At 39.0% G+C, this 18,692-nt stretch overlaps 1 protein-coding gene across 2 annotated transcripts in view; it reads left to right on the top strand.

Moving 5' to 3' along the window:
* FARS2 (phenylalanyl-tRNA synthetase 2, mitochondrial) overlaps positions 1-18,692 on the top strand; it is a 555,715-nt gene that overhangs the window by 390,450 nt on the left and 146,573 nt on the right. The window contains exon 7 of one of the 2 annotated variants that reach the window (XM_028513542.2): positions 529-680. The exons of the other annotated variant lie outside the window; for it this stretch is intronic. Within the exon in view, the coding sequence (XP_028369343.1) occupies positions 529-680 (152 nt within the window). The remainder of the gene's footprint in view (positions 1-528; positions 681-18,692) is intronic. 2 annotated transcript variants of the gene reach the window in all.

The following is an 18,692-nucleotide window of genomic DNA, read 5'->3' on the forward strand; positions in this document are numbered from 1 at the left end:
CTACTATTAAAATGGAAAAAACTGAATGTGGTAAATTCAAATTGCTTCCTACCAAACTGAACATTGATAGTGATATAGATATAACAAATGGTAATGTAACACATGAATGTGATAAGAATCTTTAACATTCATAATAGAATTTGCAAATTTTGAATGTTGACTTATCTTTTAAGTTCATTTTGTTCCTGGAAATTCAAGTGCTAAAATAGTGTTTTCTAGCATTTTCTAATTAGCCAAGTATAACTTTCCATGAAGAATTTAAATATTTTAAGATTTTATTCATTTAGAGAGAAGGGGAGGGAAGGAGAAAGAAAGAGAAACATCAATGTGTGGTTGCCCCTCATGTGTCCCCGACTAGGGACCTGGCCCACAACCCAGGCATGTGCCCTGACTGGGAATTGAACCAGCAACCCTTTGATTAACAGGCCCATGCTCAATCTACTGAGCTACATCAGCCAGGGCGAATTTAAATATTCTTATCCAACTCACAAATCAATCTGTATTTTCTTCTCTTGTTTTGTTTGTTAGCCTCTTAGCAAATACCCTGCAGTGATAAATGACATTTCCTTCTGGTTGCCACCTGAGAATTACACAGAAAATGATTTCTATGACTTAGTCCGAACAATTGGAGGAGACCTGGTGGAAAAAGTTGATCTTATAGACAAGTTTGAACATCCAAAGTAAGTAAAAAACTTTCAGATTTTATCTTTTTTTCTATGTGACAGGTAGCATATAGAAACATACAATAAACTTTTGCTGCAACCCAATGCATATGAGACAAAATATCTTCTCAATTTACAGTGAATGTTAGCTTATCAGAAAAGGCTTTTGTATCAGTCCTTTCTGAAAATCTTTCTAAAATGCATTTTCAATTTTCCCTGCCTTAATAAAGAAAGTGTATGAAACAGAATGTTTTCAAGTTCTTGGAGTTTTTCAGTATTTCTTTTAGAAGTGATTTTGTCACATATCATATCGCAAGGGATGAGACAGAAAGAGGGGTGTGTAGAGGTAAGGCTGTTTTGTGCGTCTCTAGGTGAAAAATTTATTAAGCATATACCACAAACAAGAATTATACTAGATCCTAAGATAAAATTTAATAAGTTTATCAGGACCCATTTCAGTGTTGATTTGTTCTCCCTGATATGTGTGTGTGTGTGTGTGTGTGTGTGTGTGTGTGAGAGAGAGAGAGAGAGAGAGAGAGAGAGAGAGAGAGAGAGAGAGAGAGAGAGAGAGAGAGAGAGAGAGAGAGAGAGAGATTAATCAGGTTTAACTCTGCTTTGGTTTTAGAAATGTTTTTCTTGAATTATATTTAAGGGTTTGTACTGATCCATGACTGAGGGATTCCAGTCATGCATGAGGAGGCTCTCCTTTGTCTGACTTTTCTACCTATCATTTTCTCTCAGTGTTTTAAAACTCTGTTTTAAATGTTTTCCGCTTTATTTTGAATATTATCCTAGGTGTTATCCACTTTGCTTCTTGATGCATTTCCCTGCACACATTCTGTTTCGATCTTCAGCTACTTTGTTTATCCCCTTTTGTGAGTTCTAGAAGCTAACATTTCAGTTCCTGTTTTCTTGCTATCTTTTCTCTGAGTTGTTTCTGCTTTGTGATTTTCCTTCACTGAGAAATTGCTTCATTTGGTTTTTAAACTTCATTGTAAAATATTTGACTAGATACTTCATATAATTCATTAGCCACATTTTTCTACAACTTCTCTGTCATATTCCTTACTCTCTTTCATTGATATGTCAGTGAGTTGCACGTGATTGCCTTTCTCACTCATGTTTGAATGCATTGGATCTTCTGAACCAGCTGTTCACACTGAGTTGAGGGGTGTGGTCTAAGGGTTCATGTGGCACGGAGAGGCTCGTAGACATCCAGGCCTAGTTGTTTTCACAATTGTAAGGCTTTCTTTTTCCCCACTGTGAAGAAACCAGCTTTTTCTTTAAATATGGCTCATTCATTTCTTTGAGTTTTTGTGTAGGTCTGCCTCCCACCCCAAATCTACCCTTGTTACAAACAGAAGATTCACCTTTGCTAACTCCACTTCCGGTACTTATTGGTGATGTGGCCTTTGCACTTCAGATTATAACCCTCAGTGATGAGCAGTATATTTTTGCTGGTATTTGGGAACATGTGTTCAGATATATGATGCTCTGTGTTTCTTCTCTGCTTTCTGCCATTTGGCTTCTACTTGGTTTCAGCTATTTTTGGCAGCTTTTAAATGTATTTTGGAACTTGCAGATGATGTCTATCTCCTAACTTTGGAGAAGATAGAATGAATTTGCAGGGTGGCCTGCGTTCCTGACTTGACAGAGTACCCATTCAGCCTTGTACTTTTGTGTGAAAAAAGAAGTTTCCAGGAGTTTACATGTTGATACTGAAAGCCTGGATAATTACTTTTGAAAAGGAGGAAAAGTAGGGAAATAAGACTTACTGCTGAGTATTAACTGACATGCCAAAAGCACATGACTTGGCGGTGTTTCCCTTGTTTAATATGCAGATAACCTTCTGGAATCAAGGATTCAGAATCCACTCTTAATTTTTTATTTTTTAAGCTGTTGCTTTCTGATATTGCCTTAGATCCACTTCTACGGCTTATATCACCATTGTTAAAAGCGAGACAAGCATCCTGTTTTGGGTTGGAGGTTATCAGAGTCCAAAGGTTACTGTGTGATGTTTTGCCCTGGATATAGTGATGAGGTGAGTGGAATGGGCATGTTAATTGGAGAGACTGCAGGGTGAGTGGGGTAGGATCAGGGTCCTGTGGACCCAGGGACAGGCCAGGCAAGCAGACAGTCCACTGAAAAGAAAATCACTGGACTATATAGGAGTACTGTGTTAACTCATTTCTATACACACAAGCCCTTACTGATTGGTGAAAGGAGAATATGTCCAATTCCTTCTGGAGGAAACAATACTTTTGATTGGAAGTTTGAAAACAACCAGCCAAAATATGCTTCTCAGTCACTGATCTTACCATCTCTTAAATAAATGTTAAGCAAAGACTTAAGGCATATTATTTAGAGCTATGCCAAATGATTACCCTGTCCAGAGAATGTACCTGTATTAATGAAGAGCTTAATCACTCAGGTAAGGTTCCTGTGGCAGAGATTGCTAATTACCCCTCAATATCCAATCTCATGTTTTAAAAACAACATAATCTTGATGTATATTTTTTTAATCTAAGCAATTTGCCAGCCAAAGAAAAGTCCACATTTCAGCTAGTATATCTATGTGGCAAGTTTAGCCAATAGTTTATAAGTGTTTAGTGGCATTTCCAGAACTTTCCTTAGAAGTTGGGCTGAGGCTGTCCTTTTTCAATGCGGTGACCTGGATGTGAACATACTGGCTGGTGCTCTGACAACCATTTTGGACCGCAGTGTGACCGTGGTAGTGAGAGCTATGTGGAGTCGAGCCTGGGTCTCTGTGACAGTTCAGCCTTGGATTTTAGGTGAGAGAGAAGAATCTTGTTTAAACCACTATTTTCCAAACTTTTGTTACTGACAAAGTAGGGACAAACAAAACTTGCTCTTATAGCATTGAGGAAAAGAACATATTATAAAGTGATGGTGGCTCATTATAATGTGTAATGATTCTCAGGAAGGATCTAGGGCAGGGGTTACAAACTTCTGCTGTTAAAGAACAGATAGTAAATAGCTTTTTTCTTTGTGGGCCACATAGTGTCTGTCACATCTACTCAACTCTGCCATTTTGAAAGCATCCATAGCAAAAGCAAAATCCAATGATCATGGCTGTGTTCCAATAAAGCTTTAGTTGTAAAAACTAGTGGTAGGCTAGATTTGGCTCATAGTTTGCTGACCCCTCTTAAAGGGGAAGAAGACACATGTAATTTTTTAAAAGACCCCCCCCACTCATAGATTCTGGAATTCTCCCAAAGAAGCTCATTCTTCCTTGAGCACCTGGCACTTTCCTGGTCTCTTCTCATTTGCGTGGTGGCAGTGAAATGTCACCTAACCTTGACTCATCAATGCCTACCTTGACCTCAAGATTTTTAAATTTTATTTATTATCTAAACACATCAATTAAACATTATCAGATAATCCAAAAGTACTCTGACCCTGTCTTTACTTAACATCCAAACCTGAGAAATGCTAGTGCTGAGTGAAAGGCCACCCTCTGAAATAGACAAGTATTATTTTTTGGACAAGAACAGATCCCAAGATGTTATAAAGAGACATAAACTGTTGAATATGAACCAAATTTTATAATGTTACACTAATGGGCATTTTATTTTGTTGTTGATTTCAAATAACAGTTTGTGCCCTGAAGGAAGATAGTTGTTCAGGTTAGAGGAAGCTGACATTTTTTTTCCAGTTCATCATTCAGAACCTTCTTCCAGAGTACACTTGCCATGTAATCTATAGGCCACTTAATGTGCAGAAGAGTCCGTGTATTTCCAAATTTTATGCAACAAAAAGTAGAATGCAGATTAATTACCTCTGGAGAAAAGAGCTGGGGTTACTGTGTATACTTTGATACCTTTGGAATATAGTACTATATGCATATACTGTGTAATAAAGCACAGTTGCTTGAAATATTTCTTATGCTAGGGCAAAAAAAGGAGCAAAGAAGAGCAAAAACAAAACTTAGCCATTGTCTTCAACTGCTGATACTTCATTTGGGGAAGCAAGCCAGTCTCTTTTGACTTGAGGAGATGGACTATAAAGTAAACTTGAATAGCACAGATTTGCTTTGAGTTTAGGACAGAACTTTTTGAAAGTTAGAATTATGGATTTTAAAAGAAGTACTATTTGATTTGACCACAAGAAAGTGGTGGTAGTGAAAAATGTTCCAAGTGTCTGCAGCAGGGGCTGGCTGGAGAAGTCTGCAAAGCAATTCTTTGCACTTTGTTCCTGGGGCTGCTGACTTTGCTGCATTCTTTTCATACAGTTGTGTGCACATTTCCTGAATCCATGTACTGTTAGTCAGGGTCTGGTTATGGCTGAGACACTAGAGGTGAGCACGCTGACCTGTGGACACCAGAGGTGAGTCTTGGCTCCCCTCAGCCCTACTTGATCTTTCTCACAATTATATTTTATAAAATTTTTCAAAAGTACAGGCAGATGTTGTTTTATTGTGGTTCACCTTATTGTGCTTTACAGATACTTCATTTTCATCTACATGGAGGTAAGACCCTCCAGCAAAAAAGATTACAACTCTCTAAAAGCTCAGATTATAGTTACCGTTTTTTAGCAATGAAGTGGTTTTAATTAAAGTATATACATTGGGTTTTTTAGCAATACTACTATTGCACACTTAACAGACTATAGTATAGTGTAAATATAACCTTTATAAGCATTGGAAAACCAAAAAAAATAGTGTGACTTGTTTTATTATAATATTCGTTTTATTGCAGCAGCCTGAAACCACACCCACAGTATCTCCAAAATATGCCTATAAGTATACTGGAACATTTGTCTTTATTTTTAACAGAATTCAGAAGAGGGGCTTCACCATGAAAGTCACTTTCTCAGTGTGGCTGGCCCTCTTCTGAGTGGGTGTGAGTCATGGACATTGCCTGGTCATAACTCTTCATGATGTGGTGTGGGTGAGGCAGTTCAGGTGACTCCTCCTTCCTCCCTCCCTACTTCCAGTCTTTCCTTTTCTTCTTTCTTTCTTTTTTTTTTAATGTGTTTATGTGTTTTTGCTATATCAAATAGTACTTAACACACAAAACTTTGAAAATAAAAAGAGATCAGCCATCATCTCAACACTCTTAACAATCAACATTTTAATGTTTTCCCCATCTTGACTTGTTCCGTACTTGAGCATCAAATGACATTTGACCCTTGACTACTGAAGATGGTATGTGCTTTGTATTATCACTCCACTGGTTCTAGGGCAGGGCTTTTCAACCTCTGTACTATTTTGGGCCAGGTAATTCTTTGCTGTGGGGCTGTCCTGTGCATTGTAAGATATTTAGCATCTCTGGCCTCTGTGCACTAGATATTAGTAGCACACACCCAATCCCACCCCCTATGACAATCAAAAATGTCTCCAGACATTACTAAATATCCTTTGACAGGCAAAATTGCCCTGTTGAGAACCACTGAGCTATCATTTAGCAGAAAATGTTTAATTTCTTTTAAAAAAGATTTCTTCATTATTTTTATGCTATGACCAGCAGGGAGAAGGGATAGAAGGACTTCATAAGGGGGAGGTGTTTCAGTGGGGGTCCTTGTAGTTCCAAGGAACACACTTGATGAAGCACAGGAAAATCTGGGCAAACCAACTAGGCTTCATAAGAGTACGAACTAAGGCAGGGCCTGACCTTGCTCTATCTCCATTACCTCTTTATGTGGTGTGTCTACCAATTTATTCTTCTCTTTCCATTTTACTTTCTCACATCCACTTTATTTCTCCCCACCTTCCCACCATATAGTTTCTGCTCTTTCCTATCATGCAGAGTTGAGAATACCCTGCCTAGCTGCTAATTCTAAATGACGATCATGTTCCACCTCTCAGTGTCAACTGCGAGTCTCTTGCTTAATTCTAACTCTTGACAAATCAAACCAGTGGGCCCAACTCAACGTTTCTCACTAGATGCAAGATCACTGGCCAGCCTGTGGACAGGTTCCACTCTAGTCATATGCCTGCCCTTGTCTAGTTAGCCTCATAAGTCAAGTGAACACACTACTTTTTTTCTTGTATTCTTTAAACAGCTTTATTGAGGTCTGAAGTATGGTAAAGTGCACATATTTAAGGTACACAGTTTTATAAATTTTCTCATATAGATACCCCTGGGAAACTATCATCCCAGTCAAGAGAATAAACAATCATCATTTCCAAAAGTTGTTTTTCCCCTTTGCAGCTCCTCTCCTGCCTCTCCCCTCTCCCCATACCAAACACTTGCTGATTTGCCTTTTATCACTATAGACTAGTTTGCATTTTCTAAAGTTTCATCTAAATGAAATCATGCATTATGCACTTGTCATCAAACTTCTTTTTTTTCAATATAGTTATTATTTTATTTTATTTTTTTGTTGTTGTTCAAGTACAGTTTTCTCCATTTTCACCCCCAACCCCCCACCCCTGCCTCCCACCCTCCAACCTACCTCCTTTGGCTTTGTCCATGTGTCCTTTATACATGTTCCTTGATGCCCTTCCCCTGTTATCCTCCATTATCCCTCTTCCCCCTCCTCTCTGATTATTGTCAGTTTGTTCTTTATTTCAGTGTCTCTGGTTGTATTTTGCTTGCTTGTTTGTTTTGTTGATTAGGTTCCACTTATAGGTGAGATCATATGGTATTTCTCTCTTACCACCTGGCTTATTTCACTTAGCATAATTCTCTCCAGATCCATCCATGCTCTCCCAAAGGGTAAGAGCTCCTTTCTTTCTTCTGTGTGCTATTCCATTGTGTAAATGTACCACAGTTTTTTGATCCAACTGCTTCCAGCACTTGGCTATTGTAAATTGTGCTGCTATGAACATTGGAGTACATTGATTCTTTTGGATTGGTATTTCAGGGTTCTTAGGATATAATCCCAGCAGTGGAATTGCTGGGTCAAAAGGCAGATCCATTTTCAGTTTTCTGAGGAAATTCCATACTGTTTTCCATAGTGGCTGCACCAGTCTGCATTCCCACCAGCACTGCACTAGGGTTCCCTTTTCTCTACAACCTCTCCAACACTTGTTGTTTGTTGCTTTGTTTATGATGACCATTCTCACTGGCGTGAAGTGGTATCTCACTGTGATTTTAATTTGCATCTCTCTGATGGCTAGTGATGCTGAGCACCTTTTCATGTCTCTGGGCCCTCTGTATGACCTTCTTGGAGAACTGTTCATTTAAGTCCTTTGCCCATTTTTTAATTAGATTGTTTGTCTTCCCAGAGTGGAGTCCTGTGAGTTCTTCATATATTTTGGACATCAGACCCTTGTCCAAGGTATCATTTGCAAATATGTTTTCCCATAAGGTTGATTCTATTTTCATTTTAATGCTGTTTTCTTTTGCTGTACAGAAACTTTTTATTTTTGATGAGGTCCCATTTGTTTATTCTTTACTTTATGTCCCTTGCTGTAGGGGACATATCAATGAAAATATTGCTGCATGAATTATCAGAGATTTTCCTGCCTATGTTCTCCTCTAGGATTTTTGTGGCGTCGTGACTTAATTAAGTCTTTTATCCACCTTGAATTTCTTTTTGTGTATGGTGTAAGTTAGTACTCAAGTTTCAGTTTTTTGCATGTAGCTGTCCAGATCTTCCAGCACCATTTGTTGAAGAAGCTACTTTTATTCCATTTTATGCTTCTGCCCCCATTGTCAAATATTAATTGACCATAGAGACTTGGGTCTATTTCTGGGCTCTCTATTCTGTTCCTTTGGTCTGTGTGTCTGTTCTTATGCCAGTTCCATATTCTTTTGATTACAGTGGCCTTGTAATATAGTTTGATATCAGTTATTGTGATCCCTCCTACTTTGTTCTTCGTTCTCAAAATTGCCACAGCTATTCAAGGTCATTTACAGTTGTATATAAATTTTTGAAATGTTTATTTGGTATCTGTGAAATATGTCATTGATATTTTAATGGGGATTGTGCTGAAACTATAAATGCTTTTTGGGTAGTTTGGGCATTTTGATGATATTGATTCTTCCAATCCATGAACACGGTATATGCTTCTATTTATTTGTGTCTTCCTTAATTTCTTTCTTCAGTGTTGTGTAGTTTTCTGAGTACAGGTCTTTTACCTCCTTGGTTAGGTTTATTCCTAGGTATTTTATTTTTCTTGTTGCTATAGCATATGGGATTTTTTCCTGATTTCTGATTCTGATCTTTCATTGTTGGTGTATAAAAATGCCTTTGATTTCCAAATATTGACTTTGACCCCTGCTGTTTTGCCAAATTTGCTTCTTAGATCAAGTAGTTTTTTGATGGAGTCTATAGGGTTTTCTATGTATACTATCATCTCATCTATAAACAGTGACAGTTTTACTTCCTCCTTTCCAACTTGGATGCCTTTTATTTTTTTTTCTTGTCTGATTACTGTGGCTAGGACATCCAATACTATATTGAATAGAAGTGGTGAAAGCACACAAGCAGACATCCTTGTCTTGTTCCTGATCTTAATGGGAAAGCTTTTAGTTTTTGCCCATTGAGTATGGTGTTGGCTGTAGGTTTCTCATATATGGCCCTTATTATGTTGAGGAATGCTCCCTCCATTCCCACTTTGCTGAGCGTTTTTATCATAAATGGGTGCTGTACCTTATCAAATGCTTTTTCCGCAGCCTTTGATATGAGCATGTGATTTTTGTGTTTCCTTTTGCTTATGTGATGTATTATGTTTATTGATTTGCAAATGTTGTACCATCCTTGCATCCCTGGGATGAATCCTACTTGATCATGGTGTATGATCTTTTTAACGTATTGCTGGATGCGGTTTGTCAATATTTTGTTGAGGATTTTAGTGTCTATGTTCATCAGCAATATGCACCTGTAGTTTTCCTTCTTTGTTGTGTCTTTACCTGGTTTTGGAATTAGGATGATGCTGGCTCCATAAAAAGAGTTTTGGAGGCTTCCATCTTCTTGGATTTTTTTTTGGAATAGTCTGAGAAGAATAGGGGTTAGCTCTTTCTTAAAAGTTTTGTAAAATTCTGTGAAACCATCCAGTCCAGGGCCTTTGCATGTCCAGAGTTTTTTTATTACTGCTTCAATTTCATCAGCTTTTATTGGTCTGTTCAGGCTTTCTACTGCTTTTTCATTCAGTTTTGGGAGATTAAATTTTTCTAGAAATCTTGGACAGACTTCTGACCTTAATTTACAAGTTTGTAGGTTTACTGTTTATGTAGATATTTCTTTGTTTTCTTTTTAACCTGAACTCAGTAACTTTTGACTCAGGAACTATCTTTTTTTTTATTTCCTTGAATTTTATGCAAAAAGGCATGCCATAAATATATTTAGCAATTGATTCTTGAGTTTCTCTGTTATAGGAAATAGTGGGCTATTGGTACCACGGGAATGTTGAGGCAAGATCCCAGTTTTATGGAGCCAAGTAACACAGGAAAACCAAAAGAGCAACGAAAAGTGTAAGGTAACAATAAGGTTGGTTAAACCTAATAAATGGCCTGTACAGTTTCTTGCACATAATTGATGCTCAGTAAACTTGCATTGACTTAAAATAAGAGGCACATGACTAGGGCTGTAGATTCAGAGGAAAGAGATCATTGATTGGTCTGGGAAGATTTACCATGGAGGCAGGATGACAAGCCTTCTATGTCTGACAACCTTCTGATACTATGAATGGGATGCACCTAATTCTGATTTTAATTAATGTGAGTAAATCTCTTTAGTAGAAAACTTGAGTTTGTATAAAAAGAACTATGAGATTTTAAGTTCTTTTTTGCCAGGACAGATTCATTTATGGTGATCACTTTAAGAAAAGGGGATTTATTTAAGGAGACACCTGAATTAGCACTGGAAAGCTATTCAGAGCCAAGGCAGGTCTAAGGACCAGAGACCTTGTACATCTGTTTGCTTCTGGCTTTGTCCCTATCCTTGCTCCTCCTGGTTGGTGGCTGCATCCTCCACTCCCTTCCCTCAGCTTATCCCATGTGAACATTTCTACCTCTTTCTGCACTGGCCCAAGTCTTTTCTGGACAGCCCTCTCCATGATCCCAGTACAAATTCTGGAAGGAACTAACCTAATTGACTGACAAACATCATGCCCTTTGGGCAAAGCCCTTGTACCAGGCCTCCTGAAATGGCTGGCAGTTTGTAGGTTGACCACTATTGGGTCAAGAACCCATTGTTGATCTAGTTAGGCACCATTAATAAAACAGTCCAGCCTGCTTTCCAGAACAGGAAGCCACAGCCTGGGTATTTTCAACCAGAAAGATTCACTGGGGAGTTTTTCAGAACAAATACCCAAGTATTGTCTTCTTCTTACCCCACCAGTCTACTCCATGTATAGAACTCGATGTAACTGCCCCTAATTATTGGCTCATTCATCTGTTTTATTCTTTATTTACATGTAAACTTTCCTAGTCTATTTCACTTGATGGAAACTAGTTAGACGGAACTGTGGTATAGTAGCTTGCTTCCATCTTCCCGCAATGTTGATATTGGTGGAAGGAGGCTTACCACATGATGCTTGGTGGATGGTAAGTTGATCCTTCTTCATTCAAGGACTGGAAGTAGTTTTATGATGTAAGAAGCAGAGGCAATGTATTCCAGTGGAAAGAGCTCAGAATTTGGAGTCAGAAGCCCCAAGTGGAATGTTGACTTTTCACATCTTAGATGTCTGGTATTGGGACTTTCTGAGCCTCAGTTTTTTCATATACCACCAAGAGTACTAATAGCATTCTTAAATAGTAGCTGCAAACATGTCATGTGCCTATATATGTGAAATTCTCTGAAAACTACACAGAAATCAGGAAAAAAAATTAGCTATTAGAGTAAAAAGCATTAACTTTCTCAATCATCCTCTCTTGTTTAGTAAAATAAAGAATAACCTCCATACAGCTGGGAGTCTTAGATTTGACACAAAATACAGATGAATGGGATGTTCTGGTAATAATGGAAATGCAGAATAAGACTTTATATGCAGAATGAGACTTTATATAAAACTGTCATTTTGAAATGATCCATGTTCTTCCTGCAACTTAAGGAGTAAAATTATAATCAGAAAAAAAAATTCTTCTTCATTTGACATAGATGCTGGTCAGCAGAGCTGTGTAGTCAATGCAGCTGTTCTTTGGATTATGCATTGGGAAAGTGCAATGGACAGTGGCAGGTGGGATGACATGTCTGGTTTGCAAATCACTCCCTGGTCTTGTTCCTCTTTTGACAGAGGCAAGTAAGTGCAGTTATCTGAACTTAAAGATTGGTCAGCAATGAAAAGCCAACCACAGCTAATCTTGGGAGGCTTGCCAGAAGTCATGTCCCCTTGAAATTGATAGCACGCACTACTGAGGAGAAGGCTAGAGGGCAGCTGGGCTGCTTTAGAGCTCTCCTGACTGCTTCTCTTTCTTCATTTTTATTGCAGTGCTGGTGCTGAAACTATAAGAACTTTTATTGTTATAGTTCAGACAGTGCAGAAAGCAGTTCTAAGAAAACTATTTTTAGCCTGGATATTTGTTTCTCCTTACCTTCTTTTTTAAGCAGTCCACGAGGGTTGCATTTTACCGCTGTCACAGAGCAGCCTTATTTACCATCAGTGTTAGATGAAAACACAATTAGTTCAGTTTCTCAGCACTTCGTTGTACCTTGTCCCCCAGCATGTCACCAATTGCTGCAGGACTCTCTGGATTGCCTTCAGCATTGACCTGGCAGGGTCCTTTGGAGTAGCATCTCTGCCCAGAGCAGAAAGGAGCAGAGAGACTGCTTGACAATAGCTAGACAGGAAAGGAGTCAGGCACTGAGTGAGCCACACCTGTAGTGAGCTGCTGGGTTACAGCACACCCTCATGAAAATTCACAGTGAAACCACATTTTCCTCTTTATCTTTCCATTAGTGTTTTTTTGGGGGTTGGGGGGAGGCGGTCTTTGGATACTGTCTTGTCTTGGCATCCTTTGTACTTGTTTGTAGTGGAGAGATTGAATGCTATCTTTCCAAGATGTAAGGTAAGAGTAACTCGTGTCCCTGATGTTTCCATGTCCCAAACCCAACAGTGTTCATTATATTAAAGCAAATTAAAATGCATACTAAAGGTAACCTGTGAGGGGAAAATAAGTAACAAATTGCTAACATAAATGGGATAGAGAGGGGCAGTCCCACTGGGGTCTGGGCAATTATGAATAAGGCCTTAAATTGTTTGGGGTCTTTAAATTTGCTAACCCAGTTCATAGAGTCACTTCTTTTGACTGGCTACCACTTTGAATTGATGTCCAGAGCCAGCAATGAGAGTCTGCCCTCCTGCCACCCACATCCACTGTCAGTTCCTGTGTCAGCTACCTTATTCTTTACACTCACAGAATCTTAGCCTTGAATGTGCAGTGGCCATCACAATTAATGATGTGTCCTAGTAACCAAAAAAGATTTATAAAAACCACTATTCAACCTCAGAATTGTACATAGGGTGACCAAACATTATCCTAATTATAGATTTTAGAGTTGAATCTGTAAAGATGGGCCAGTGATTTGTAAGGCAATGGGCCAGTGACTTGTAGATCTTACAGATCTACAAGTGAGACTTCTTTGTGTCACTCTTCAAAAATTAAAATTTCTGAACAGCAGAGATGGCCATGGCAGACTTGGGCCTTGCTTTGCTGGTGTCCTCTGAGCTAGAAATAAGCCCTTTTCTGCTACCAATCCCTCTGGGCTCCAACATCACACAGCCTAAAGCCACAACTTGCACAGTGCATAGGCTGGGCAGTGCCATGCAGCAGCAACCCAATCGGTCTCTCAGGCTACTTATTTTCCCTACCTTGGTCATAATGTAGGTGTACAAAAGAAGACAGGGGCAGGAACGTATGAGATGAGAGGTCAGCTCCAGGGGGAGGGACCAGTGGTGTGCACAGATGGTCCAAGCAGCAACCAAGGTCTAAGGTATCCTATTAAGGACTTTGGTAGAAGGGCAAGCACTCACAGCACAGTGGAGGAGTGTTGGGGAGCGGACAAGCAGTCACGGAGAAGCCGGGCTTAGGGGCAGCAATTCAGTTACTGATGTAGGCTTAGTCACAGAGGGGTGTGGATGCTGCTTTCCTTGTGTCACAGCAGACCCATGAGCAGGATTGCTGGAAGCTGTGCTGGTGGTCTGCTGCCAGGGCTCCTGGTTGTCTCTTCTCCAGAGTCAGGATTGGGCTTGAAGTCCAGAACAAGGCTGCATCTAAGTCCTGTGGGTGGCAGGGTATGGAGGGCAGGTAAGTTATAAAATCCAGGAGACCAACAGTTCTTTACAGGAGCTTCAATGTGCTTGTTTGGTTTTTTGTTTTGTTTTGTTTCAATAGTATATAGGTTCACAGTGATCTAATTATTCCACTGTTGTTTGAAGACAGAGAAGGTGTTATCATGATGGAAATTTAATCAGGTTTCTAGTGAGGGAAGAGCAAGGTGGAATGTTCCATATGATTTACATAAAGAGAAGGATACCTCAAAGCAGTATAGTGCAGGTAAGGGAAACCTGACTTGATGGGGGCCACTTGTGACAGTTAAGCAGTCTAGGAAGTGAATTAGGGAGCTTGTATTTAAATATCCTGAGCATGTCGTCACTCACCAGCTCACACAATCTATCTCATGAAAACCTTCTCATGTATTTCTGAAAGTTCCAAAGTGTATTTCACATGTGTTCACAAGCAAGCTTACTACCTAAGAAACTGTTTTCTGATTGGAAGAAAGGAAATCACAGGATTGGATGGAAATTGAAGAAGTCAAACTATAATGTGTTTCTGTATAATTTGTTTTCCACAAGATGAGCAAGGAAAACGTTTGAAAGAAGGTAACATGAGAGGAAGAAAAAAGCTGTCTGTATGACAAAGACAGAAGCTTCAGATCTCTCAGATATGGAGTTTCCAAACCACTGCACCTGTTTAGAGCAATAGGATGGTGCAGCCTGACAAATGTGTGATGTTTAGAGGAAAAATCAAAGAGCCTAAAGTGTGAGGGATAGAGCTATGATCCATCTCTGGCCATGTTTCCTATAGTGAGGAGAATGTGGTGAGCAGAGAGAGAGAGAGGAAGAGAGAAAGAGAAGGAAACAGCAACAGAGATGTGAGATAGAAAAAAAATGCTGGTGTGGCTGAGTCTCTGGTTCCACCCTACTCTGAGGCCCAGCTGCAACCTGCCCTTCACACAGCTCAGTTGTCCTCAGATTCCATAAAGGAGTGTAATACTCCTGATGGTTTGATGTGGGTTTCCATTACTTGAGACCAAATGAGTTCAAAGACACATGTAATTACTTGCACACATTTGGCACTGCAAGTGGGCACGGAGGAAAAGATAACAGGCTGAAGTGATCAACTTCAGCAAACTGTTGAGCACCATAGAGATGAGACTTGGTCCTCAGGCTCCTAATGTTTCTTTTCAGTATGAATTTTAAGTGTTTATTTTTCTCTTAGCTAGGGAAAAATAAAATAAAAAATTAATGCTATATCAAGTTGTGACTCATTCATTCCAATGAACATGTATTGAACACTTATCATGGGTGAGGCACTATGCTATTTGTGATAGTTGGTCAAGAGCTATAAAAATGGTTTGTAAAAATGAGCTCTCATCTTCAAGGAGCTTACAGTCTGGTGAGTCAGTGCACATAGATATATTTGCAGTTCAATGTGAAAAGTGTCTTAGATGAGACATGCATGACCATGATTTCAAAGAAGGGTACCTAACACCTTACCTTGCCTTATATGCTGAAAAACTTTTACAGATCATGGTACAGCTGAATCAGCTGATGTTAGATACGGAAATTAGGAATCAGATATGGAAAGGACCACGAAATTCCAGACAGAATGGACAGCATGCACAAAGACAGGGCAATAGAGACATAAGAGGAATTTAGTGTGACCAATATATATGAAGCATAAAAAAGGGGAAGAAATGAAGCAGGAGAGTTTGGAAGGGTCAGATTTTAAAGGACTTTTATTGCCTTATAAAAATGTGGACTTACCTGGTAGAACATGTTGGGAGCCATTGAGCTAATTTAGCTGTTTTCAGTTTGTAAACAATGACCTGTCTTGAAAGTATTGGCCAGGAATAGGTTGGTGGTAGAGAAAGATGTAAAAGCACATCTGGGTGGTCTGAGTTTCTGAGAAGAGTTGAGAGTCTGAGCTGACACAGTGACAGGGAAGAGCCTTGTGGGAAGAAGCTGACCAGTGGAAAAGATATTTGGGAGTTAAAATCCATAGGAAAGTTGGGCCCATTTGAGGGAGGAGAACATGGAGATGAAGAAATGAGTATAAGTCCTAGGGTCCTGATTTGTGTGGCTATGAGGATGGTGGTTGACTTTGAGATAGGGAGTAAGCAGGGGGAGCAATACTTTGGTGAGGACTGTTTGATTACTTTCGGACTCCTTGAGTTTTAAGTAGGACACAGAATGTTGACAGGAGCTCATGAGAGAGAGATGTATACCTGACAGTTGGAGCTCAGGCATGACTGAGATGCTCAGTAAGTGTCTAGCACAAGAGAAGAGTTAGAGGAAATAACCCCAGGGAGGATTTAGGGGATGGATGTGAGGGAGGAACTCAGAAGGGTGATCCCAGAGGTCAAGGCGGAGAAGCAGAGGCCAGGGGTGAAAGCCATGGAAGGTGCTGTCTTGCAGAAGGGAGGTTACAGCAGCAGTAGGCGATACACCAAGGCCACATAGATTTGGCCACTAGGAAATCTTCATGTTAAGTTCAGTGATGGAAAATGCTTTGTGTAATTATATTTCTTCACATTTCCCCCCTGCTGTGCCTTCAGTTATATTTATTCTACAAACAAATAAATAGAGAATACTTGAGTCAATGGATATCTATACAGAGGTTTGCTCTTTTAGTGAGCAAACAAAATGTCTTAAGTCTGGTAACTAGACCTGCCTCTTCATAGCTGTGTGTCCAGTAATTTTCATTCAGAATAGTGCTATAGAGAACTTTCACTTTTCTGTCTTTTATCTATTTTTTATTTTCTCTCCTTATATAGTACAGTTAAAGGATGAAGTAAGACAGCTGAAAGATCTCTAGGCCTTCTCTGAGAAGCAGATAATTAGAGATCAGTTCACCTCCCAGCACTTAAGATAAACCTCATTAAATTCATTGTGTTTAACTTAAAAAAGGATATGGAGTGCACGTTAAGACCTGATAATATGAATGGATTTGGGAATTTGAACAATACTTTGATCAGCATTTCTTCAAATGGCACAGGGGAAAAAATACTCCTTAAAGTTGCACATAATTCTTGTTAGTTTTGCATGGCAGGGGAATCTAGGTCTGTGTGGAATTGCCTCTCCCAAAGAATGAATCCACCCCTAAGGAATAGAAGTGCAATACAAAACAAAGTACACACAATATTTGAAATTAGACCTAACCTCCACTCGCCTCTCAAGCCAAAAATAGCCTCCCCAAAATGAGAGAAGGAAAGCCAGGAAAGGAAGGTGTGAGGAACATATTGCAAGGAAAACAGAGAAGAGTTAATTATATTTAGAATGTTATTTTTTAAAACCTGGATTGAACTGATGAATACCTATACATTGAACTTCTTCATTTCAGGATTTCTACTGCAAGAAAATTTATTTAAATATTAATCCCAAATGTTATATCATATCTGATACAGGAATATATCTGTTTGATATTAAACAGATCAAATTGTTGAGAAGCCTATTCTGAATAGAAGCTATTCTTAGTGTAGTTTAGGTAAAGGAGATCAATGTAGATAGTAAAGATGGAAACATACTAATAGTTAATGGAAAACTAAAATTCAAGGTCCCTTCAACCTTCAAAGCAGATCTGTTTTAAATGCTTCTCAAAATACAGATATGTTAGAGATTTGAACTGGGAGACCCCAAGACAGTGGTAAGCCTGCTCCTCCACACCTCCGTGCCCTCTTTGTGTGGAGTCCTGACACCCTCCCTTTACAGGACTCGGGTCTTGGGTACTGCCCTGCCCCTTGGGCAGCTTTGCCTAGTCCCTGGCTGGATGAAGTGCAGACCTGAAATTGGACCCTATAACACAAGACCATATTTATTCATTTACGTATTATAATTGTACTCTAACTATTTTAACTAATACTTTTACTTAGGTTTCCTGCTGGCAGTACAAGGAGGGTATTTTTTTTTCTTCTAGCTCATGCTGTAATGTAAGAATGACAAGGCAGTAATTATACTCATAATTGCAAATTTGTTTAATTAAAAATATATTCAATTGTTCTGACACACTTTTAAACAACTGAAAAATAGCTATTATGATTTGTTGGTATGCTGCCAAGAGTGGCTAATAATTTTAGTTAGATGGTGGTTTTAATACTTTATCATCAAGAAATGTGAAAAAAAGTTAATATTAATAATTTTGAAACTTTATATCTGTTTATCAGTTGGTCCTTTAGATTATGTTTTTAAAACCAATTCTCTGCTCCACTCCTTAATAAAAATAAAGAGATTATATCTACTTAAAATATCACATGGGCTGATTCTGTGGAAACGTGGAACCAAATAACCCATGGCAGATGCTCTCCACAGGTGTTACTTTCTCTACTACATTTTACCTCTGAACCTAGAGTGTCTCAAATTCAGGGATGTAAGTCTACTTAAAATTGGTCTCCATTTAAATGGTGTCCCCATAGACGATCTAACCTTATTTTTTTTATGAGGTAAAATTCACATGACAAATTCAGCCATTTTCAAGTGAGTAATGCAATGGCATTCAGTACATTCACAATATTGTGCAACCACCACCTCCCTCTGGTTATCTAGTGGCAAATGTTTTCATCACCCAAGCCCCATACCCATTACATACTGCTTCCCATCCACCACCCCACCCCAAAGCACCAGCAACCACCCATCTACACTATTTCTATACTGCACACTGTCTCTATACTGTTTCCCTGTTCTGAATACTTCATATAAAATAGAATCACACAATATGTGATCTTTTGTGTCTGGCTTCATTCACTTAGTTTAATGTTTTTGAGGTTCATTTACATATTAGCATGTATCAACACTTCATTCTTTATTGGCTTAATAATTTTCCATTGTATGCATATATACAATCTGTTTACCCATTCATCTCTCAGTGGACATTTGGCTTCCTTGAGTAATCCTGCTATAAA

The sequence above is a fragment of the Phyllostomus discolor genome, chromosome 5 (assembly GCF_004126475.2).
Source record: "Phyllostomus discolor isolate MPI-MPIP mPhyDis1 chromosome 5, mPhyDis1.pri.v3, whole genome shotgun sequence".
In the NCBI taxonomy this organism is placed as follows: Eukaryota; Metazoa; Chordata; class Mammalia; order Chiroptera; family Phyllostomidae; genus Phyllostomus; species Phyllostomus discolor.